The sequence below is a fragment of the Raphanus sativus genome, chromosome 6 (assembly GCF_000801105.2).
Source record: "Raphanus sativus cultivar WK10039 chromosome 6, ASM80110v3, whole genome shotgun sequence".
NCBI lineage: Eukaryota > Viridiplantae > Streptophyta > Magnoliopsida > Brassicales > Brassicaceae > Raphanus > Raphanus sativus.
Window position 1 is genome coordinate 13245624 of NC_079516.1, and position 25823 is coordinate 13271446.

Genomic DNA, 25823 nt, shown 5'->3' on the forward strand with positions numbered 1-25823 from the left:
TTGTAATAGTAACTAGATTTTGACCCGCGCTTTTGAAGCGCGGAATATTTTACGATGAAAAATTTCACTAATAATTTAACAAATATTTTGGTAAATTTTAAAGAGTGTGTATTTAAAATATTTTTGCATTTAAATCAGTATTTTTAAATTCAACCCGATTGTGATTATACCGGTTAATCCGGAGATCTGACAATTCAATTTATGTTTTTAAAATATTCATATTAAAAAATCACTAAAATCCGAGACTAACCAATTGAACTGATGGATGACCGATATGTAATCTAATTGGATTTAAATTGTAATAGCTTCATAATTTGTAATCTTATAATCGAAATTTTAAAGTTCACTATTTTGCAATTTATGATAGTGAACTTTAAAATTATGATGTTTCTACAAAATTTTAAAGAGAAAATGATAGATATAAAATAACTAAGATTAATTATTGTATTATTTGGAAACATTGATAGTAGTATAAAAATATATTGTTTGGAAACACTGATAGTAGTATAAAGAAATAAATATATTGTTTGGAAACATTGATAGTAGTATAAAGAAATAAGTATATTGTTTGGAAACATGGATAGTAGTATAAAGAAAAGAACATAAAGTGATTTAATGTATGTTTAACTATAAAGTATAAAGGTGTATTTAATTTAAAAACTTACAAAATAAATGTTAGGTCCAACATAATGTTTAAAATATATTGTTTGGAAACACTGATAGTAGTATAAAGAAATAAATATATTGTTTGGAAACATTGATAGTAGTATAAAGAAATAAGTATATTGTTTGGAACATGGACAGTAGTATAAAGAAAGGAACATAAAAGTGATTTAATGTATGTTTAACTATAAAGTATAAGGTGTATTTAATTTAAAAACTTACAAAATAAATGTTAGTCCAACATAATGTTTCTGTTTTAATAAGATAGATTTATTTAGAGGTTGATTGTTTGTAGTTTTTAAACTAGTTTTTGGTTTTTGATTCTGTAAAAACTACTTTTTTACCAATCAAGATTTTAAAAAATAGATTTCCTAAAAACTAGGGAACCAGATTTTAGAATAACTACCTACTTCTTCATAGAAACCAAAAACCATGTTTTTGGGTTTTCCTCAGCAACAGTACGTGACTTATGTCATATTTATTTCCTTTTTCTTTTTTGAAATATTAATATTACTATATTTATGTATTAACTTATGATGATTAAATAAAAAGAGACTAGTGATGAAATGTAACTATTTTATATTTACTAAGAGTCAACAAACAATTATCTATCATTGAAGATTAAATTCTAAAATTTACAAAATAACTTATATAGTGAAAATATTTTCTTCTTTTATATACTTTGCAGTATTTTTAATTTTAATTTAAAGAACTTTTAGTAAAAATAATTTGCAACCCAATTTTGCAAAAAACTAATTATTAATTATGCACTATTTATGTGTAAAATTATATAGTATTAAAATCTAAATATTGTATTTTTATAACATTTTATTTATATAAATATATGGAAGAAATTTGAGATAAAAATAGTATATTTTATAAATTATTAGTTATCTAGAAAGAGACGTAATTTAAAGTTTACTTATTGATATTACCATATTTGAAATTTATAAAAACATTTTATTTAATTTGTTTTATAATTTTAAATTATTGTGTATTGTTAAATATCATTGTTTTTTTCATGTAAATGTAAAATTAAATACTTTTAAATGCAAATTATATTAATAATAATTTTATTTTTTTAATTTTAAAATATTTTATTCTTTAATTTCTGTACTTTTAAAGACAATAGTGATATTTTGTTTTTATTGATTTCATAATAATATTTTACTATTAATAATTTATTTTAATTTCAAAAACAAAAACCAAAATCTAAAATCACCAATCAAGTTTTTCAAAAAACCAAAATCTACAGCAGAATCAGAAACCAAAAATTAAAAACCAAAATCTAAAAACTAAAAACTAAAAGCCAAAAACTAAAAACTAAAATCTAAAAACTAAACAAACAATCAGCACCTTAGTCACTATATAAAACTCAAATCCGGTTAAATTATAGTCAAACAAAATTTTATATGGTCACATTTATCATAATTTAAATTAACATAAATGGTAATAGGAGACTTTTAATTTCAAAATCAACATTAATGGTAATAAGAGTTTATTTAGTCAATATATAAAACTCAAAACCGGTTAAGTTTATAGTCAACTATAATTTTTAATGTTATTGCTTTCTTTGCATTTAATACGTTCCAAATTTTTCAAAGAGAGATCAAACAATAAGGTTCTCGGATTGATTTTCAAATTGGTTCTCGGATTGAACTGATGCGGTTTAAACCCTATCAGTTGTGAATATATATAACATACTAAATTTCTAGCTACAATATTACAAACAATAATAGAAAATAAGTGTCATGAATTTGATCTCTAACTTGAAGCCAAAGAAGTCTATGTGTCATAATAATGACACATATTTTTACATGTATGTCTTGATATACCCACTTAATTTGGCAACTATTATTGTTAACTAGATATGAGCCCGTTGCGTTGCAACGGATTTTGTTTGATATTTAATTTAATAAAAAACATAAAATAACAATTATTTTATCATAATTTTATGAATGATTTGCATATATTGTGTGAGATTTATTTTATAATTAAAAATTATTTTATGTTTTAATAATTATATATTTTTCTTATATGTACAAACACATATTCATCATATTCACAAATACTCATGTACGACGACAACCTCATAATTAAAAAAAATATGTTAGCATCATAAGATGTAATAATGATAATAAAAAAAATTTAGTTGTATCAAGAAATTTAAATAAAATACTCATGTAATATTTTTCACATAAATACTATTGTTTTGTAAAACTAATATATGAAAACTTAAACCTAAATATAGTGTGAAATATTTGTAGCTTCTTTTTCATGATTGCTTAACATACATTATATATTAAAAAGGAAAGTTAGTTATTTAAAGAAATTAATAAGAATACTTTTCCAATTTTCTTTTGTTTAGGTTTTGAAAAAGGAATATTATTTCTTTAATAGTTAGTTTTTGTTCATTAATTTTATTAAATAATTTATTGTACTTGTTGGATTTTATAATTCGTTTTTGTTTAAATATCTTTAAAAACAAAATTATTAAAAAAACATTTTCAAAAGATAATTAATTTCAAATATCTTTTTACAATTGTTTTTTGTTTAGACCTAAAAAATTTACTATCAATCTTTTTAACAATATGTAATTGTTAAAAACTATATGATAGTATTTTTTATAAAATCCTAAAAAGAACCATAAAAGACTATTCTGTAATAAAAGAAATTCTTTTCTAAATCTCTGTTATATCATAAACAAAAGAGAATTGTATCATTTTTTACACATGTCACAATTTTTTTAGAAAACAAATTAACAAAGAAATAATTACTTTAAAATATGTTTTACAATTATTTTCTTGTTTATAATTAAAAAAATGAAAATTACTATCAAATATTTTAACAATATATAGTGTAAAATACTAAAAATGGTAATGTTTTAATTTTCCTTTTCTTAAAATACTAAATCCTAAAATATAAATTTTAAAGACTATTTCGTAATTAAAATTTTCATTTTCTTAATGTCTTTAAATCCTAAAAGAGAGAATTTTATCTTATTTTTAAAACATGTCCCAATAAAAAATTTCAAATTACTATCAAATATTTTTAACAATATATAATGTAAAATACTAAAATGTTTTACTTTTTTTGCATATGGTGTGAGCTTTTTACATTTTTGGTTTAATAATATTTTTTTTTTAAATCGTTTTTAAGTGACAATTTTTTTTGGTTATGACCTTTTAAATTAGGATTTGAATAAAGGAAAATTAGCATTATTTAATATTTTTTTACAGTTGTTTTTTTATTTCTTTCATAGTTATTTTTTACTTTTTATTTACTTTTACTTTTTTAAATCGTTTTTATATGTAAATAATATTTTTGGTTTAATCTTTAAAAAATATAAGATTGATTTTATTTACTTATATGTATTTTAACACATGTCACAATCTTAGAATTATAATCGCCATGTGTCGCGATCGTGTTAATTAGTAACTTTGAAGAACCAAGCTTTATATAATAAGATCAGATTACATTTATCTTTTTTTTAGGGATTTGGCGGAACAGTATAAAATTATGAAAACTATAACATGTTAGTTTATTAAGAAGACTATTACTCTTAATTGTAGGCAAGGAAAACCTGAGAAACGAAAATATTTTTTTTCTTTTACTAAAAAAACAATTTTGAATAGCTGCGTTTTTTTGCTATTTTTATCAAAGTGTCTATTTCTTATTAATAAAAAACACTTAAAAATCATTACTTTTCAATTTATAGCAAAATCATATAATACATGGGGCATAATATATAGCAAACTTTGATTTAAATTGATGTCCAAGTAATATAGACTAAGAGTAAATATTTTTTTTTTTTTTTGAAAGAATTTTAAATTTATTTCAATCAAAAAAACCTTGATACAGATTGTTTCACTGCCTCCTTTCTATACAAGACTCCAAAGCTTTAAAAGAAAATAAAAAACTTCACACTTCTATGAACTTCTTTCAAACCACAACTCCATAGCTTTCTCAAATTGTTCTCCCTTCTTCCTCTTGAGAGAGGTGATTTTGTTTCTGATCATCTTGTCCAACCGAGTAATAAGGCATGAAGCAGTCTGTGATCCTTCACCAACTCTTCTCACATTTCTTTCACGCCATATTGCATAAGCAACAGCCTGAAAACAATAGCGTAATAGGAATGTCCTGACCCTCCCTCGAACTCCATTTACCACTACTTGAAGCACCCTTGACCAGTCAGAAACCCTTCCATTCCCTACCAGATTTTTTATTGTGCCCAACCACACTTCTTTCGAATAGCAACATCCAAAAAAGAGGTGATCTCTTGTTTCAATCTCTGTATTACACAGCCAACAAGTCACTATCGCCTGAGGATTCCAGTTAAGAATCCTGTCCCCTGTTGCTAAACGATTATGAACAGCTAACCAAGCAAGAAAGGTGAATTTTGGTGTTGCTTCAGAAAACCAAACCCCTTTGAACCAGCTTACCTTCGGTGACTTCATTCTTATAATGTTCCAAGTTTGAGATGTAGAGAACCCTTCTCTGAACTCCCCATTCTCTCTTTTCCAAAGGCAAATATCCTCTTCTTCATTGAGCCCTCTATTTTTAAGAGCCAATACTTCATTTTCAATCAACTGGAGATGAGTAACTCGATGCCTTTTCACTCGATATAATTGAACAGCCCGCTCCACTGTGCTATTTATAGGAATGCCAAGATCCATAGTTCCCCTTTCTCCAGCAAACTCAATAAGATTTCCCAAAGAAGACCAACTATCAAACCAGAAAGAAGTATTAGTTCCACTCTTTACCTCCATTCTCGTCATCTGCATAGCTAGAGGTCTTAGCTTTAGCAATTTCTTCCACATCCAAGACCCTAGCGAGCTTTTCTCCTTCACACTCCAGTAAGACCCCTTGCGAATAAGATACTTCCAAATCCACTTCACCCACAGCGAGGGTCTACTTGCTATGAGACGCCAAATAAGTTTCAAACAAGCCACTCTATTTGCATCAGATAGATTCTTTAAACCGAGCCCACCTTCTTCCTTTGGTTTACATACATCTACCCAAGCTATCTTAGCTTTTTGAGTTGACAATACCGGACCAGACCAGAGAAATGCTGCGCAAATACTATTTATCTCTTGGATGCATTTGCTAGGGAGCCTGAACGCAGACATCCAGAAGTTAGTAATGCTGTATAGAACTGAACCAATAAGTTGGAGCCTCCCAGCAAACGTTAAATGTCTCACTGTCCAGGAAGCGATTCTACTTCTTATTCTAGCAATGAGAGGACTATAATCTTGAACGGTCATCCTCTTGGTGAGAAGAGGTAATCCAAGATAACGAACCGGCAGAATTCCTGCTTCAAACGGAAATTGCTCCAAGATTGCCACACTATCATCTGCTTTAACTCCAGCCAGATATAATGTAGACTTCTCCAAGCTAATGTTGAGACCAGAGATTCTTGCAAATTCTTGAAATACTGATAAGATCCCCTCAATAGATGATTTCTTCCCGTCTGAAAACACTAATACATCATCCGCAAAACAGATGTGAGTTAAACTCAACTCCTTGCAGTAAGGATGAAAGCCTATTCTCTTTTCTGTTGCAGCTTTATCTAAGAGTTTTGATAAGACTTGCATACAGATTACGAATAAGTAGGGAGAGAGAGAGCACCCTTGCCTTAAACCTCTCTTGCTATTAAAGTAGCCTGCCAATTCTCCATTTACTTGAATTGAAAAAGAGGCCAACTCAATGCACTTCTTGATCCAAATTATAAACTTCTCCGGGAACTTGAGAGCCGCTAACACTGAAAGCAAGAATGGCCATTGCACAGAGTCGAAAGCCTTGGATACATCAATCTTGACTGCACATCTCTCAGAAACAGAATCCTTGTGGTAACTTTTAACCAGTTCTGACGCCAACAACACATTTTCCATCAGTAATCTCTCTTTGACGAACGCCGACTGATTCAAAGATATGAACAAGGGAAGCAAACTTTTCATCCGCTTAGCCAGAATCTTTGAAATGACTTTGTAGATTACGTTACAGCAGGAAATGGGCCGATAATCCTTCATCATAATAGCATCATTCTTCTTTGGTATCAAAGCCAGTATGGTAGAATTGATACCTTTAGGCAAGAAACCTTTGTCGAAGAAAGCCCTCACTGCAGTGACAAAATCTCTTCCAACAATACTCCAAGATGCTTTAAAAAATTCACTCGTATATCCATCTGGCCCCGGAGACTTGTCCTTTGCCATAGAAAACAGAACTTTTCTTACTTCCTCATCTGTAACCTCTCGAGTTAACATGCTTCTGTCTTCTTCCGAGCACTCATAGTTTAATAACAATTTAAGCTCCTCCATACTAGCTTCCCTATAATCCTCCGGAACATACGTCAAGAAATTATAGAAATGATCCACCGCTTCTTTCTTTATATCTTCCTGCGTATCTACTATCGATCCATCCAGTCTCTTTATTTCCCTTATAGAATTTCGAATCTCTCTCACTTGTGCAGCTCTGTGGAAACTCTTATTATTTCCATCACCCACCTCTAACCAATGTATCTTTGCTCGCTGACTCAATACTTTCTCCTCCAAAGTGGAAAGAAATATCCATCTTCTATAAGCAATAACCTCCACGCCAATGTTACTTTGATTAGGATCAGCTAACGTCCTAACCTGAGCTTCACAAAGATTTTTATAAGCTTCTCTAGTCTTCTTTATAATATCTCCAACTTTTTCTCTGCTAAGCTGTTTCAAAATTGGCTTCATTTCCTTAAGCTTCTTTGAGAGTCTAAATAACGCCGATGTCGAGATGAACAGAGGTACAGTATCTTCCCAAAACCCCTTCACTGTTGAGAGAAATTCCGGCATTTCCACCAAAGCATTCACGAACTTAAACGGCTTCTTCGGCTTCACTAAATCTGCTTTAATAGTGATCCTACATCTCTGATGGTCAGAACACCCTCCAGCCTCAAATACACAGTATGATTGAGGAAATTTATTCATCCACACTTCATTTATCAAGGTCCGATCTAGCTTCTTGCATATGACTCCATTTTCCCTTCTATTACACCAAGTGAATCTCGGTCCCTGATACGACATGTCAACCAGAGAACAATACTTCACCGTGTCTTGAAACTCTATCATACCCAAAGAATCATGAGATACTTCCTCCACTGAATGCTCACTCCCATCCAAGATCTCATTGAAATCACCTTGAATAATCCAAGGGGATTGATCTCATTAAAACAAGACTAAGAGTAAATATTACACTTTAAAAAAACAGTTGGATCACAATATAAATTAACCTTGAACAATTTAAAGAAAATCTCATTAATGAGGATCGCCGAATATTAGTTTTATCATGTCATATAAATTTATATATTGATTAATATAAGTTTTTTTAGAAATTGGATTTTTGACTTACTAATTTTTCAGTTAATTCTATGGTGCAAATTGACATCTTAATTAAGTGTTACCTAAGTAAATCTTTTTTTAATTAATACAAATTTAAGGTTACTATTTTTTTAAATGTTTCTCTATAAATATATAGTTAATGTTAATCACGATTAATTTGATGATTGTTTGTTGTTTTTGTAAAAACTACTTTTCGTCCAATTTAGCTTTTAGTTTTTATTATCATAAACCCCATTTAATTTGCCAATCAAAATTTTTAACAATTGGATTTTCTAAATTTTAGGAAAAATAGTTTTTAAAAATTTCAACTAATTTAAGAAGAAAAATCAAAACCAAATTTTTGGGCTTTTAGTAAAAACGAATTTTATTTCTTTTTTATAAAAAGTACTACACACACATATATATCAGTTAAATTAATAATTAAGTAAATTATATTTCCTAAAGAGAAAATTTCCATACAATTTTTTGTAGATAAGATATCATTTAAAGATGACAAAAATATATTATTTAAACAATAATGTAAAATAATTTATTTGTGGCTCATATCTGTATTAAAATCTTCAGTGCATATTAAATGGATCCTTATCTTCATAGAGAAGATTTCCAGGCAAAAGCCCAGTATAACCAAGAAACTGGCCTACCTTGTTACTGAATCCTCTTGCATGTAACAGGGTAGCCTTTTTTTGCTAAGAACCAACCTACTTTTCAAAAGAAAATATATGCAATCACATAATTTAGAGGTTCAATATGTATAGCGGTTGTCTGCATTTGTTTTCTTGGCTATGAATTTTGTGGGTATTATAAGTGTTCATGACTTCAACCCTTACAGTAGAAGAAAAACATATCCTTAGGTCGATTGCTTCTGAACAATGGTTAGAATCAAACATTAGATGCTGTTTTAGTGAGAATATCCCCTATACATTATTTGAAAAGTAATTTTGGTACATATCATTTCTATAATCAGTTTCACAAAAGAAATATGACATAATATTAAAATTGATGATATGGCTTTCGAAAAATAGGACATAAATTATTTTGTTTAATGTTGACTTATATTTCTGGTAAATTTTTTAAAATATGGTAATAATTCATACATTACATTTAATATTGATATTTATTTTGGTAAAAAAAACAAATATGGTAATTTCTTATACATCATCTATAAAATAAAATATATTCGTATATAGCATTACAAATTTTGAAATATTATTTGATTTTATTTTCTATAATTATACAATATGTATTACTAAAGCTTTCAAAATTTACTACAATTTTTGAAAACTTAGATTTCTAATCATAAAATCATTAATTTCTTATATATCTATAAATTTTATAAATATTATTTAGTTTAAATTTTTGATAATTATACAATTTTATATCATTTTTTAGTTTTATACAGATTGATTTAATATATTTAAACAATATAAATAGATAAAAAATACTATCTACGATTATAATTTAATCATGTACATATATATTCTTCAATATATTTTTAACAAAAATATTTTTTCTTAATTTAATATGTAACTATATCAAATCTATATTTAAATATTGGTAAAAATAATTAATTCTATAATATTTCATAAACTTTATTTAAATATAACTTAAATTTTGAAAAAAAAAATTACTGCACATGACATGGTGCAGGAAAACATTTAGTTTCTTTTAGAAAACAAATCTGAGTAGTATAATGATTAACCTAAAACTTTGGGATGATTAGATAGAAAAATATGGTTGAGCGGTATACCAAAGTCAATCCAAATAATTATTGAAGACATTCTTAGGTAATAACATCATCATCTGGTAATCAACTGTCAGCTTCCTTTATTGCCCAGAGATCCAATTAGGATAGTGTTCGACACATAGCAAGGACTATATACATCAGAAAATAAAGATTATACTATAATAGGTACAGTAAAGAGAGACATAAATATTCTGTAATCATCAAAAATCGAAATATATAATAATCATTTCATCCAACTTCTTATAAAGAGATGTTTTTATCTTAAATATAGTTTAGGCTAAATACAACTTAGAATTGAAAAGTGCTGAAATGATAATATATACATAGATTCTCGAATTTGGTCGATTTTTTTTCACTTTGAACATGGCATGGCGTGCATCGGCCACCCTGAGTTTTGGTGTAATAAGGTAAACATTATCTAATCTATTTGTACAAAAAGAAAAACATTATATATAGAGAGAATCTAGATGACAAATATATATATGTTTAACCAAAAATGAAGGAAAAAACGATGCAAAAGAAGATGCAAAGAATAGAGAACCACATGAATCTTATTAGAGAGTACCCCCACGACCCACCTCTATCACTTCGTTGCTTTTCATTTTTTGTTTTTATTTCAAAAGGAGATTCCAATCGATCGATGACTATGTTCAGCAACAGATATGCAATATTCATAAGAAATAATTGTAAAAAATTGTAACTACAGTTGACAGCGCAACCGAAAACAGTGATCTCTTGATTATATATATTTTTTTCTTTAAATAATAACATAAGTATTCCTTTCTTATATTTGATCAAAAAAGCATTCCTTTTATATTTGATAAAATAAGTCTTCCTTTTTATATATAAATAAAATATATATTTAAAAAAACAGTAAGTAAAAAGGTAAAATCTAAAAAAAAAAGCTTCTTCATTTTGTTTTCCACGTATGGGCTTTCGCTACATGTTGCCATGGTCCCAAAAGAATATGGCTGAAATTATGGATAAAAATCATTTTCTTCCTATGCTTTTTTCAATCTTATTAACTCAGTGACTAATGGATCATCATTTCAACTAGACATATTTCACACAATCTTTTAATCAAATATACATACGATGATCTTTCAAAAAAAAATGTACATACGATGATACTATATGTAATATTCCAATAGACTAATCAACTAATTTCCCTACCAAAACTAATAAATTAATAAACACCAGCCGATGTTTAGAAGTGAGTGTACATGTATTATCTCAAATCTCAATAAACAGAGTGAAGTGTATCCTTAACTCAGAATTTTCGACATTTGCAATATGATAACGTTAATAAGTCTAAGTTTTACGTCAAACAGTAGTGGCATTGAGAACGAAACTACAGTTTTTGACGTGAAGAAGTGTTTAATTAATCACGATATAAAGGTAAATTAACAAAAAGAAGACCAGGTTCGTGTGATGTTGGTGGTGATTAATATAACAAAAGTATTCGTATACGAATTCTCGACTGTAATAGAACATGAGTAACAGCATGAACTATCAAGGAACAAATAAATTGTCGAAAATATTAGATAGATAGAACTGAGGTATCGGGTGGAAAATAAAAATAAGAAACGTCACTAAAAAGTTCACCAAACAACCGCAAAAAGTTACAAATTCAAGAAAAGTGAGAAGGATCAACGCAATCTAGATGCTTGGGTGAGATTCGATGCGAGCATTGTGAAAGGATAATAATGAGTTTTAGTTTGCGAGATAAACTAAGATCATAAATAAAATGTAATGGACATGTTACGACCGATGAGTTTGAATGTTAACCAGAGCCGTTGTTCTTTTTTTTTTTGCTTCCAAGCATATAATATAGATCAGTGCTTGGAAGAGCCAGTGGAGAACATTCTGAAATGAGTGTTGAGGCTTAAGGTTTGCATTTTTCATAGCGATCAGCCATATGCTAAGGAACTTATATGTAATTAAAAGTAGAAAAACTTATCTGGAAAAACGATGCCTGCACCAAATGATATTGGCCCAAGGGACATCAAAATAACTACAATGAAACACGAGTAAGTGAGGAACATTGTGGGATTTTCTCAACTTGGTTAAAATATATTGGATCATCTAGAACGAGGATCTTAGTGATTCCTCTATATAGGCTACAGTCCAAACTGGTCCTTACTAAATTGTAGATGTGCAGCTTTTTTCTTCCAATGATATGGTGGTGTTGGTGTCGGCTTTTAGTTGAATAGTGGGTTATGACCCGGGGAATCAATAAACACGTCATGGCCTACTTGGGTGGTTTCCAAATTTATGGTGTGATTACATCCCCTAGCTCAATGTCAATAACGAGAGTTGATGAAATATAACGTGTGCCCAAAGCAGACGACGAGACACCTAGTTATATAGAAAGTAAACCTATATATTCGTGTGATGAAACATCATAATACAAGACAAAATTTGGAAGGAGGAACAAAACCTAGTACATATATGTAGTCACAGAACTTAAAACACCTTGCAACTATTCCAATCACAAATTAGTTTTTTTTTTATTCCAATCACAAATTAAGGTGGGTTCCAAACTAAGAGCAGCTCCAATGCTAGGTTTTAGAGGAGATCTAACAATAAAAAGAAAATAAAAAAACTAAAAGAAATTAAGGAAAGAGAATGAAAAAGTTCTAATCTTGAGACAATTCAAAACCTTTGCTTGCATCTTTTCTCCGCATATCATTATCTAAATAATCTAGTGATTTAATTTAAATCAAAACTTAGTTATCTAACTTGAATACTATTTTTTTTCTAAGAACCTTTGTTTTACAACCTGACTGATAATGTTGCTCTATATGAACCCCAAAGAGGAATAAAGAGAATCAAGTCAACAAGAAGTTACATGTTTGTTTAAGAAATCATGAGAATCTAGAGAATGGATTTGAGAGTGTGCAAAAAAAAGGAAGGGAAATGAGAGTATGTGAAAGGTGGTAACTGGTAAGAGACGAACAATAATGGAACAACAACAAAAGTGGCAAACAAATAGGACCTACGTCGAAAATAACGAGTGGTATTACAGGAGCCCTTCAATTCTCAATGATGAACAATAATGTCTATCACTTTCCCGCTTCACTATTTTTACAGTATCCATGACCCAACTGTTTTTTTTTCAAATTTATTTTCTTCTTTTGGCAATTGTGTTAATAAAATTAAGTTACAGATGTTTTTATATCTAATTAATATACTTTATCTTAACCAAAAATTTAAACATACATTAATCTTGCACGTCAATAGTGCTAATCCTTCTTTTTGTGCTAGAAATACTTCAAAATAAATATGTATAGCTAAATGTAGTAAAATATATATGCAACATCATTTTGCAAACATATATTCGTCTTGTTAGAAAATAATTGCAAGCTAGTTTAAACAAATTGATATATTTAAGTAATTAATAATCCACTTACCAAAATATCTATATATATAGAGTGTAACTCGGTAGCTCACCACCATCACACAATTCATTTCTCTTCTTCACAAGCTTCTTTAGTCTGAACCTAGTGTTATAAATTTCAAATATTCCAAGGATATGTAGAAAGCAAAATTCGAAATCTACTTGAAAAGAAACATGAAAACACCTAGCAGCTCTGTGGGTAAGACCCAGGAGGGCTTCTCGATTTGTCTTATATTCAGATGTATCAGAGTTCTCATCAACAGATCTATTTCTTTCTTACCTTTTTAGAAAATCTCCTTTCATATTTTAGTTTCCTCAAGTATATTTTCTCAACATAGTATTTCATTTGGTGTTATTTAAGAGATTATAACATTTTACACCTTAGTGTTCATATATCGAAGAAAATGTCAAGAAAACCATGTTGTGTCGGAGAAGGGCTGAAGAAAGGGGCATGGACCACCGAGGAAGACAAGAAACTCATCTCTTACATCCACGAGCATGGAGAAGGTGGCTGGCGCGACATTCCCCAAAAAGCTGGTTAGTATATAATTTACACGTTTATTTAGGATTTGTTTTACTGAAACTTTAGTATTTTTTTGTATAATATTTTGATGAGAATATGGTGTTTAATATAGGGTTGAAAAGGTGTGGAAAGAGTTGTAGACTACGATGGACTAACTACCTAAAACCTGAGATCAAAAGAGGCGAGTTTAGTTCGGAGGAGGAACAAATAATCATCATGCTCCATGCTGCTCGTGGCAACAAGTACGTTTATTTTCAACAAAAAGGACGTTTATATGTTTATAGACCCTCCAGTGACTACCATTCTAGTTTCCTCTTTTTATTACGGCAAACAAATTTCACTAACAAGAATTTAGATCACAAAGTCAATATTTAGAATTTCTGAAACACAAGTTATTACATAACCAATGTTGGGATTTTAGACCAAAAAAAAAAAAACCAATGTTGGGATTTATTTAGTTTGTATCCAACTTTTATTGTCTGATATTATCCACTTTTGATTTAAAAGTCAAGTATGCGCGAAAGATTTTTGAAGTTCTTTCCAAAATATCTAGTACTTAATTAGAATTGAATTTTTTATATATTAAATAGTATATGTCTAAACTTTTAATGTGAAACTTTATTTGATATTTCAACAGCTAATACATATACCATATATTATTAAAAAAGTACAACATGAAAGTAAGTTTGACGATGCTTCTAAAATGAAATCTTACTCCGCTAACAAAATAAAATCAACTATTTATTTCTTTCTCATGTATTTGACAATTTTCTGATGCAAAATATGTGTTTGATTAGCAATTTTTGACAAACTTATCCATAAAAAAAGCTTCAAAAAAATTATAGTATTAATTTTGGTCTTCCATCTCGTTCTTTTCTTTATTCTTGTCTTTAGGTGGTCGGTCATAGCAAGACATTTACCAAGGAGAACCGACAATGAGATCAAGAATTACTGGAACACGCATCTCAAGAAACGTCTGATCGACCAGGGTATTGACCCCGTGACTCACAAGCCACTAGCTTCTAATACTAACCCTACTGTCACCACCACCACGACTACGCAGCCTGGGAGCTTGCATTCCCTAGATGCATCTAGTCCCGACGACCAATACCCCCGGTCGACTTCAATGCCTTCCATGTCTCTTCCTATTTCCTCCGGCTTAAACACAGTATCCGAGATCACCACAAATGATGGGACACCAGTTAAGGGAGATTCCTTGAGTTGCAAGAAAAGTATTAAGAAATCGAGCTCTACATCAAGGCTTTTAAACAAAGTTGCTGCTAAAGCAACTTCCATCAAAGATATCTTGAGTGCTACTACAATACCATATGGGAGCTTTTCCAATGGCTTCCCTGAGCAGAGTCCCAATGAAGAAGATAGTTCCAAGGCACTCGTTGACTTGGATCCCTTTTCCCAATCATTGTTGTACACTGAGCACGAGATACATGCTACTTCTGATCTTGATATGGATCAGGGTTATGATTTCTCATATTTTCTCGAGAAAATCGGGAGAGATGATCACCACAACGAGGAGCACGACATGAATGTTGAGTATGGTCATGATCTTCTTATGTCCGATGTGTCCCAAGAAGTCTCATCAACTAGCGTTGATGATCAAGACAATATGATTGGAAACTTCGAGGGTTGGTCAAGTTATCTTCTTGACCATGCTGGTTATATATATGACACGGACTATGATTTGCTCGAGAAGCAAATCATATGAAATATTTATATTCGAACAGAACGGTTTCATACTAAATGAAACTTTCCTGAACGAGAAGTTTTATATGTGTTATTATTTGGATGTTTATTAATCGCTAGGGTTTGTATGATGTCAAATAAGGTGTTAATGTTAAGACACCGCAAGAAGTAAGAAAATAGTACTCGAGTTATGGTTTCTCTGACACTGAGAAACACCTTGCATGGTACCTCACGGATCAATTGGTAATTGATTTGCGCTTGTCACAAACTAACAATGTTTCATAATATTTATTATAATAAAGTTTTTTAAATATTTTTTAGTATCCACTATTTTTTAAAAAATTATTATCATATTATTTTGGAAAAATAATAATTGTTATTCTTTTGTTAAAAGATAAAGTCCATTCTAATCATCAGTCATGCATGCTCTTTCTTTATGATCATATATCAGTGTTTCCAACTTTCCATGGCATGAAGGTGGTGTCATCTTTCGTTGGACTGGACTTTGGAATCGACCACACGAAAAAGACGTTCCAATAGAAAATGTATCTGTGGTCCGTAAAACAATTAGATGAAAGCTAAAGATCAAGAGGTAAACATATAATTGGAAGTGTGGTCCGTAAACAATTACTTGCTATCAAAATAAAGAAAAAGGCGACAAGATTTTCTCATTGTTTTTTGACAAATTAATAATTCTGTGAAGTCTTACTCTCCCTTTCGTAAGTGGCATTTTGACCCACCTCACTCATCCATCAATGATGTTTTTAATGATTCGTAACGATGCCCCTAGAATCTTACAAAGAGGCACGAAACAAAACACAAAACACAAATTACAAGACTAAAGTCATCACGCACTCGACCTTATTCGTACTGATGTGTCGCTTGCGACGATGATCGCCTCTTTCAGTGATCTCCGCTTTTTTCTTCTATGAGTTTATCCCATTCCTCTTGAGAAGATTTACCTTTACCATCATGAAAAGAATTCGGTATTTGTAAATTATAAACAACTTTTGTATTGGTTAAACTATTTAATTTATAAATTTCCTAGCTAACTGTATGTCACCATAACCTTTTACCTTATTTGTTTCATTCCTATCGATATATTGACAATAATTTATAGTAACACACACACGAATGAAAACAAGTAAAACTTCATCCATTTCTTGTTTTTTTTGTCCAAAACTTCATGCATTTCTAGCACCAAATTTTAGCCCAAAAAAAAACTTCATGCATTTCTAATAATGTAAATTAATTAGGTTTATTTTTCTAGCCGTTTCTTGGCCGATTTTGTTGTTATGTTTTGAATGTAGTCTTGATTTGGTAGCATTAGTTAAGTTGGGAAGTTTCATGTTTATATGAACCGCGGTGTTTGACCGTGATGTTCAGCTTAGTTGTTTTTATTAGGGGAAATTTCAGTTTTACCGTAAGTTTGGTATCACAAATTCATCATCTATACTATAGTGTGGTATTAATATAACTAGGAAAAGAACCGCGCATTCGCGCGGGCATATAAATTCTTTACTAAAAATCTATATTGTTTCAATAATATTAATAAAATATAAATTTAATAATTATATTTTCTTTTTATTTATTTAAATATTTTTTTTATTTCATTTCCATATTTTGTCAACTCTTTTATCATACAAAAAAGTTTACGATATGTATTATATATTTACTTCATAAGTGATAAATTTGTATCCATAATTACTTTCAACAATAGTAGTTGATTCGAACTATATCTAATGAGTATTTTTGGTTATTCTTAATAGTTATTTTTGGATAAATTTGAATATAAAATACCCCAACCAGATATAAAGAGTATGGAATTTTCTGTTTTTTCCCATGGAGTACCCATCCAGATCGGAGAAAACCCGACTCGAATTCAATCCAGTTTTTTTGCAATATCTGAACAAAACCTTTTTCAACACTCCAACCACTTGGTTTCTCGGATTGATGACTCTGGTATGCACGACGCCAATATTTATCTTCAGGATGCACAGCTTTTTGAAGCTCAAGCTAAGGGGTTACCATTCACTTAGAGGAATAGTCAAGATGACAATCCTATCTCTACCAGAATCGATCATGCTTTCATTAATCAGCCTTGGTTATCTTCCTTTCCTGACTCCTTTGCGGATTTCTTAGACCCGTCTCAGTCTGATCATGCCCCTTGCTTGTTTAGGATGCCTTCTCTAAGACGCCGGGTTGTTAAACCCTTTAAATTCTTTCATCATGTGATTGATCATCCGGACTACGCAGGGACAGTAAGGGAATCATGGAATACGGATTTGATCGTCGGTACGGATCAGTTCAAGCTTGTGCGCTCTCTTAAAATGTTGAAGAGACCATTACGGAGCTTAAATAAATGACACTACAGTGGTATATCTCAGCGGGTTAAGGAACAAAGGGATAGAGTTGATGCACTGCAGAGATCTTTACTCACTTTGCCGGATACACTCACAGCTACGGAAGAGCACAGTGAGAGGGATAAGCTGAATGTGTTGCTTACAGCCGAGGAGAAATTCTATAGACAGAGATCGAGGGTTCGTTGGGCGGATGTGGGGGACAGAAATACCCCTTTCTATCATAGGACGGTGTCTTCTCATGCCTCTAGAAATCATATCCACTGCCTCAAGGACAGTAACGACCGGCCTATCTACTCTACAGATGAGATAAAGACGCATGCGGCAGACTATTTCCAGTCTATCTTAGGCTCTACAGATCTTCCTTCCTCTCCGGTCACTCCTGAGGAGCTGCAGGATTTGCTCCCTTTTCGGTGCACCGAGCTGCAGCAGAACTATCTGAAGCGTGAAGTTACAGCAGCTGAGGTAAAGGCTACTCTGTTTGCAATGCCACTGAGTAAGAGCCCGGGGCCTGATGGATATTGTGTTGAGTTTATTAGAGCATCTTGGGATATAGTTGGAGAGGATATCATCTTGGCTGTCCGGGAATTTTTCAGAAATGGGAAATTACTTAAGGATATGAACACTACAGCGATTGCACTCATTCCCAAGAAACCGGAAGCTTGCTCCCTTACAGATTATAGGCCGATCAGCTGCTGCAACGTTGTCTACAAACTTATCTCAAAAATCATAGCAAATCGTCTCAAGCCTATTTTGACAGAATGTGTCAGTCCCAACCAGGCAGCTTTCTTAAAAGGCCGCAGTCTCGGTGAGAATGTATTATTGGCAGCAGAGCTTATCAAGGACTACAACAAATCATCTTGCCTCAAGAGTGCTATGATCAAGATTGACATTCGCAAAGCTTTCGACACTGTATGCTGGGATTTTGTAATTAAGGTCCTTCAAGCGCAACACTTCCCTCCTATGTTCATCACCTGGGTCACAGAATGCATCTCCTCGCCGAGATTTTCAGTTGCTATTAATGGAGAATTGGCAGGTTTCTTTGAAGGGAAGAAGGGGCTCAGACAGGGTGACTCAATTTCTCCTTACCTCTTCATTATGCTCATGGAAGTCCTTTCCCGTCTGCTGGACAAAGCGGAAGCTGCTGGATCCTATAGACTGCACCCTTTGTGTGTTTCACCTAAGCTAACCCACCTCCTATTCGCTGATGACCTGCTGGTATTTTCAGATGGGTCTTGGGGTTCTACAACTGGGATAAAGAGGGTTATGGATCAGTTTAGGGACTGGTCTGGCCTGGTTACTAATGAGTCAAAATCTGAGATTTTTTATGGGGGATACACAGACATTCAAGCTACTGTTCTGAGTGATTTATCTGGTTTTCGCCGAGGAAATTTCCCTACAAGATATCTTGGGCTCCCGCTAAGCCCAAAAAAGATCTCCGCAGCCACCTTACAGCCTTTCATCGACCGTATAATTTCTAAATTGCATTCTTGGACAGTTAAGTTCCTTTCCTTTGCAGGGAAGGTAATGATGATCTCGTCAGTGATTTACGGCATGGTTAATTTTTGGAGCTCTGTGTTTGTGCTCCCGAAATGGTTTTATGCTAAGGTGGACTCTTTGTGCTCGGGATTTCTGTGGAAAAATAGCACTACTTCTGCTGCTGGAGCAAGAGTTTCCTGGAAGCACATCTGTACTCCTAAAAAAGAGGGAGGTCTCGGTATCAGGTTGCTAGAGGAGTTTGAGATGGTCTTTAGGTTGAAACGTCTATGGCTATTTTTCTATGGATCAGGTTCACTTTGGGTCCCGTGGATTAAAGAAAATAGGTTTAATGGTAGGAGTCTTTGGCTGATTAATGATGCGCCAAGGTTTTCGAGTGCGGTGAGAAGTATGCTCCAGCTAAAGGACCAACTTCATAGCTTTCTCCGATGCAGCGTCGGCGATGGTAACACGGCCTTGTTTTGGTACGACTATTGGACAGAGCTGGGTCCATTGCATCTCTTATTCGGAACCATGGGTCCCCGTTCTCTTAGGATTCCCCTTGCTGCCACTGTTTCTCGTGCGGTAAACAATGGAAGTTGGAATCTGCCTCTGGCTCGTTCTGAATTTGCAGAAACTCTGCAGATTATTTTATCTTCAACGCCGGTTCCTTCAGCTGATTTCAGAGGTGATGTTTATTTGTGGAGAAACGCCTCAGGAGGTTTCGGACCATCTTTTTCATCCCGGGTTACTTGGGAAAGATTGAGAGTCGTTGCCCCAGCGGTTCCATGGCATTCGGTGGTGTGGTTCAAGGAGGAAATCCCACGCTGCTCTTTCATAACTTGGACGGCCTTTCTTGGTAGATTGCCTACCCGAGATCGTTTGATTTCCTGGGGTCTTGCTGTACCACCAGGTTGTGTTCTGTGCTCTTCATCTGATGAATCTATTTCACATTTGTTTTTTATCTGTCCCTTTGCGGTTGCTACTTGGACTCGTTTTTGTGGCAGGTACTTGGCGTCAAGGCCCTCATCACTCGCAGACGTCCTTCATCTGACCCAGCATCTGTCCGGTCCTCATGCTAGTCGTGCTGTGGTGGTGCTCAAGCTGCTCAATCAAGTGATTGTCTACAACCTTTGGCGGGAGAGAAACAGCCGCATCTTCACCGGTGTATCATCGTCACAGCAGGCGATCTTCCACAAGGTGGACCGTTCGATGCGAGACCGACTGCTGTCACTGTCCCGGCCTTCTGTTACAGCTCCTTCTCCTTCTTTGCTTGAGTTGTATTTTTGGTTCATTTCCCCTTATAGTTAATGTTACTCTCTTTAGATTGCTCTCTTCTTTGCTCCTCCCTCTCTTTTCTTCTTTTCTTTTTCTGTTGTAATAAGTTGTGTTTCACAACATTGTAAACTCAAAAATGGTATAAATCTCAACATTTAGACCAAAAAAAAAAAAAAAAAAACCTTTTTCAACACTCAAAAAACAATACCCAAGACAACGACTGTAAGCAAGTACGTCGGTTTCTGAACTTTCACGTGCTCAAAAAACTTGGAACAACTGCTTTTTTTAATTTGATGTTATTGGAAGAGTTGCTATGTAAATGGACTGGTCCCTCTCCCTTCACTTAAAACACTCTTCTGTACATGAGGTTGCAGAGGGAGAATTCCTTCCTGAGTTTTGGAGGCACCATTTTGTAGCGACTTGCTTTTCTCTAGTCATATAATAAGACACCGCCTTGTATAAACATTCATCCACTTCGTGTTCTCTTTGGTCAGCAGTTTCATGGTATCTAATGGGGCTAGCAATTAGGGATTAGTCTTTGACATTGCCCTGTGTTGTAATAACGTGGACTAACTATGTAGTCAGCTTAAGATTGGAAGGAACACAACAAAAGAAATGAGCATTATGTTTGCAAATAATCCATTGCAACCTCTCAGCATATACATTTTTCTTAAAGAAACCTCCAATATCAACTACATGTCTATTACCAGAGAGACTGGTGTAGCAGTAAAGGAAACCTTATATTTACTCTTTAATCACAACATTTTGATTAACTCATCGTTAATGGTACATTAATACAGCGTACGTTACACTACGAAGAGACTATGTTTGCATTATTTTTTTGATAATATTAGTGTATATGAATTAATGTTTTGATACATTATAAAGATCAAGTTCTCGTAGAGGAGTCTCTACTTATTTTCCAAGTCAAAACTTTTCCCCTTCAACGCACGGGCGTACTGCGTACATATGAGTGATGCACTTAGAATGTTGTTGAGGCTGTGCTAGACCATACTCTTTGGTAATTGTTTATTTTCCCTCTTAGAAATCCTTTAATCACAACTTCCAACAATCTAGATCAACTTTTTGAAAGACATAAAATATGATGCATAAGCGCATAAGCGACTCTCAGATCAATTCTGCTGGCAAAACATCAAATGCCAACTAACAAAAATACAGAAAAGCACCACAAAATCGAATAGAAAGACGTTTTAATTAACTGCAGTAAAAAGACCTGGTAAAATACCAGTTTCAGAGACTAAATAAGTTGAAAATCTATAAGTAATCTTTTTTTTTTTTTTTTTTTTGCAAAGTAATCTGAGAACATAGATTGTTCTTCTTTTACAAAAAAAAAACATAGATGAACGTGATTCACTCATCTCCTCCCACACAGTCCCAAACTTTTTTTTTTGAAAAACTCTGTTCCTTGAAATAAAACGACAAACACTGGATTGATTAATTCCCTATAATAAATGAAACAATTTGTGAAATCAGATAAAAATTCAAAAGACAATACATGCAAGAACAACGATGGTGATGAACTGTACGAGAAGAAAATTCATACATCTAAATACTGGATAACAATGATGGAATAAATGAAGGGATAAGACTAAAGATTGAATACGTAAACGAATGAGAAATCTGAAACTTGCATATATAGATGGACTATAGAGCAGACTCCAAAAGGTGTAATTGCTCAGACGCGTTGAATCTGAAAGGAAGCAAATGTGATATCCTTTGCGAAGAGGCGGATGTAGAAAAGGTGCGTTGTTAAGATAACCTTTGGTTGAAGACGTCTGTTGTTAAAAGAGAATAAGAGACTGATGACGTCAGATCTCGTAATTGATAGATGATCTTATCCGTTAGATTACAAAGTATTGATAAACTCAACCATTAGATTTAAATTTTATTTTTCTATAAAAAAATGATTACGTCATTTGAGGTTTGCTATTATATATAGATATGAGATACCTTTAGCCTTCAAATGAATAAGAAATTCTTTTTTTCCCGAACACGAAGAATATAATCTGAAATACCTCAAAATGAATAAGATAACCATGAAAAAAATATTTTTAATGAAATCATTTATTAACGGGCTTTAAAATAGTTTTAGCTAAGCCCGATAGGCCCATAGTACTGGAAAAGAGTATTGTAACGGATGCGGACAGTCAGCAATGTTCTGAGCAAATACAGAGCCAACCGTTTGGGATAAAGGAGCTGCATTGGATCATCACAAGATAATAGATGAAGAATAAGGCGTTGTCCACGAGACGGTAATCACACGTGGGTGGCGTAACATTAGTTGAGGTTTCTCTCTCACTACTAAAACCTTAAAGTAACCCACCAACAAACTCTTTTGGGATTCTGTCTGAAAGGACACGTCGAGCTCATCATCATCTCCTTTCGTTGTGTTGTACATCAGCCCAAGTCAAATGGGCTCGGTGCCTCGGTCTTAGGCCTCAAAGGTCGCTCCTTTACCAACCCACTTCCTTTTCTTTCTCCAGGACCAGGTACTTAAAAGTGAATATCTTTTTTATGTGTTCGTGGATATGTGGTCTTGTATGTTTAAGGGAGTAAACCCATGGATTGAAGTTGATGGTGGTGTCACTCCAAAGAATGCATACAAGGTGAAGCTCACACTTTACTGCTGTAGATGATACTCTTGTGCACATAGAGATCTCTGGATTGTGATTTTTTGTGAGTTGTTGTAATAGGTTACTGAGGCTGGAGCAAATGCTCTTGTAGCTGGATCAGCTGTATTTGGAGCTAAAGACTATGCAGAAGGTACTAGACTTTGAAAGTTGTATACTAATACTAGCTTGACTAAATTTTTCAACAAACTCAAGCTACACTGTGTATTTTAATTAATTTTCTTCTTCTTAGTGTTTAGTTTACATGATTATTGCTAAATCTAGATTTGATCATATATTATATATTAAAAAAAATTTCCATCATTTACTTTTTTTATAAGATTAAATGAGTTAGATAAAACATGAAAAAGCAATAGCATAAAAGGAGTTTTCTCATTTTTTTTTGTTTTTGTGGATTTGCTGCTATTATTTTTTGAAGTTTAAGTTTTTATATTATGTAGTTCAAAAAATTATTATAAATCAATAAAAAATTGACGTCGACAGTTTAGTTGACTAAAAATAAAATATTGATTTAAATATATTTATGGATCATTTATATACTTTTTAGTTGTTTGGTTAAAATGTTTAAAAATGAAAAACTTAGGGCAACTAAATATTTAAAAAAAAAACATTATGCTCATGTGTCTAAAATATCTCTTGCAAACACATTATTTTTTGTGGCTTTACAAGAAAATCAAAATCTGATTATATTAATTCGTCTAAAGAACTCCTTATCACCAGGAAAAATCGGTTGGCCTATCTCTATTCCCTTCTTTAACATCCAACCCACAATTAATCTACAAAAAAAAAATTAAATGATATATATAAGGACCTTATTTGATAAACCTCATTCAAGATTTGGTGGATATTCAAGAAAACATCTTCAAAGAAAAAGATTGCAAAACTAGAATGAAGAAGACAATGGAAGAGCCAACCAAGATCATGAGAAGATCAATCCACACTTTCCTCCAAAACTACCACCATGCCGCCACCACCGCAGCCGCCCTTGTCCTCCCTTTCTCAGCCGCTCTCCTCCTCTCTCAGGCCTTCTTCTCCTCTTCCTCCTTTCATTTGAGGTTAAACACTCTCTTCCCTGGAGAGGGTACTTTCTCTTCTTCTCTTGATTTCTTCAACCTTAAACTCTCACAAACACTTTCTTCCTCTTTACTCAGTCTCCCTTTCTCCCTCACTTTCTTCCTCTTCTCCAAAGCTTACGTCATCAAACTCCTTTCAAACAACCACGACTCTGTTTATTATTACCTTCCTCTTCTCAGAACTTACATTTGCAACTCTCTCTTCCTCCTCCCCGCAAACGCCTCTGCTATTGCTCTGTTCTTAATAGCTTCAAGAAACTTCTACACTCTATTCTCCTTAGCCTCAGCCATCATCTACTCAATCCTCCTCGCAAACGCCATTGTCATCACCAACCTAGCCTTGGTTTCATCAACGTGCCCTTCCTCTTCAGGAGGATACACGACACTTCTCAATATAGAATCACACCTTGTTTCACAAGAAGTCCTTCTCTTGTTTATTCAATATCAAAAGCTCAAACACAAAGCAATCCCTCACACACCGTAAAATATATTATGCAACAACACAATGCATCTCCATATATATAGTCTTCACAATCTCCTAAACATATTAGGAATCACACAAATCATATTTCCTTTTCTTTAACGATAAACACAACACTTATAAAGAAAAGGATAACTTATAATCCAAGCTTATCCAACAATCTCCCCCTTAAGCTTGAGATTCTCTTCGCTCACATCTTGCACTCCAATCAATCTTCTCATTTCCTTGAATTTGATCCTGCCAAGTGATTTAGTAAGTATATCCGCCTTTTGATCAACTCCAGGGACATGCTCAACTTCAACTTGCTCGTTTTCAACACACTCACGGATAAAATGGAATCTTCTATGAATATGTTTGCTCCGTCCGTGAAACACGGGGTTCTTTGTAAGTGCAATAGCAGATTTGTTATCAACCTTAATCACCACTCGCTCACTCTGTGTTCCATCGACTTCACTTAACAGCTCCTGCAGCCAAATAGCCTGTTTAGCAGCCTCCGTTGCAGCCATAAACTCCGCCTCGCATGATGATAAAGCCACCAACTCTTGCTTAGTCGAACTCCAGGTAATGGGACTTTCTCCAAGGTAAAAGATGTGACCAGAGGTACTCTTACCATCATCTATGTCCACGTTATGAGAGCTATCGCTATAGCCCAAGAGTTTAGTCCCACTGTTCCGTGTGTAATGAAGTCCAAGCATACTTGATCCACGCAAGTACCTAAGCACTTGTTTCAAAGCTGATCCATGTGAAGTCTTAGGTTCCTGCATATATCTACTCAAAACTCCAACACTAAAAGAGAGATCCGGTCGCGTGTGCAGCAAGTATCGTAAGCATCCAATGCTGCGACGGTAAGCTCTCTCATCAATCTTGTCTTCGTTAGAAGCCTTAGAGAACTGAGCATTGATCTCTAATGGCACATGAGTCGGGTTGCACGAACTCATCCCTGCATCATCAAGTATCTTACGAGCATAAGCATCTTGTTTAAGGATGATTCCACCTTTGTATTGTATAACCTCTATTCCTAGATAGTAGGTTAATAGTCCGAGGTCACTCATCTCGAACTTGCTAGCCATCTCATGTTTAAACTCCAGTATCGCCTCAAG

General features: G+C 33.1%; 3 protein-coding genes across 4 annotated transcripts; all 3 read left to right on the plus strand.

Annotated features, from left to right (window-relative positions):
* Positions 1–13227: 13227 nt before the first annotated feature.
* On the plus strand, positions 13228–15719 carry LOC108813015 (transcription factor MYB28). 2 transcript variants are annotated; one of them, XM_056989864.1, is made up of 4 exons: positions 13230–13379; positions 13566–13717; positions 13816–13945; positions 14598–15719. In XM_056989864.1, exons 2-4 carry the CDS (start codon positions 13585–13587, stop codon positions 15424–15426), a joined length of 1092 nt encoding a protein of 363 aa, XP_056845844.1. In that variant the 5' UTR covers positions 13230–13379; positions 13566–13584; the 3' UTR covers positions 15427–15719. The 2 variants fall into 2 exon arrangements, with proteins under 2 accessions (XP_018440936.2, XP_056845844.1); XM_018585434.2 differs by having other exon boundaries at positions 13228–13717.
* Positions 15720–19651: 3932 nt separating this feature from the next.
* Positions 19652–20551, plus strand: LOC130495558 (uncharacterized). Its single transcript, XM_056986971.1, has one exon. It carries the CDS (start codon positions 19652–19654, stop codon positions 20549–20551), a length of 900 nt encoding a protein of 299 aa, XP_056842951.1.
* A 3506-nt stretch (positions 20552–24057) lies between these two features.
* On the plus strand, positions 24058–24726 carry LOC108833843 (uncharacterized). Its single transcript, XM_018607238.2, has one exon. It carries the CDS (start codon positions 24058–24060, stop codon positions 24724–24726), a length of 669 nt encoding a protein of 222 aa, XP_018462740.1.
* The last annotated feature ends 1097 nt before the right edge of the window (positions 24727–25823 follow it).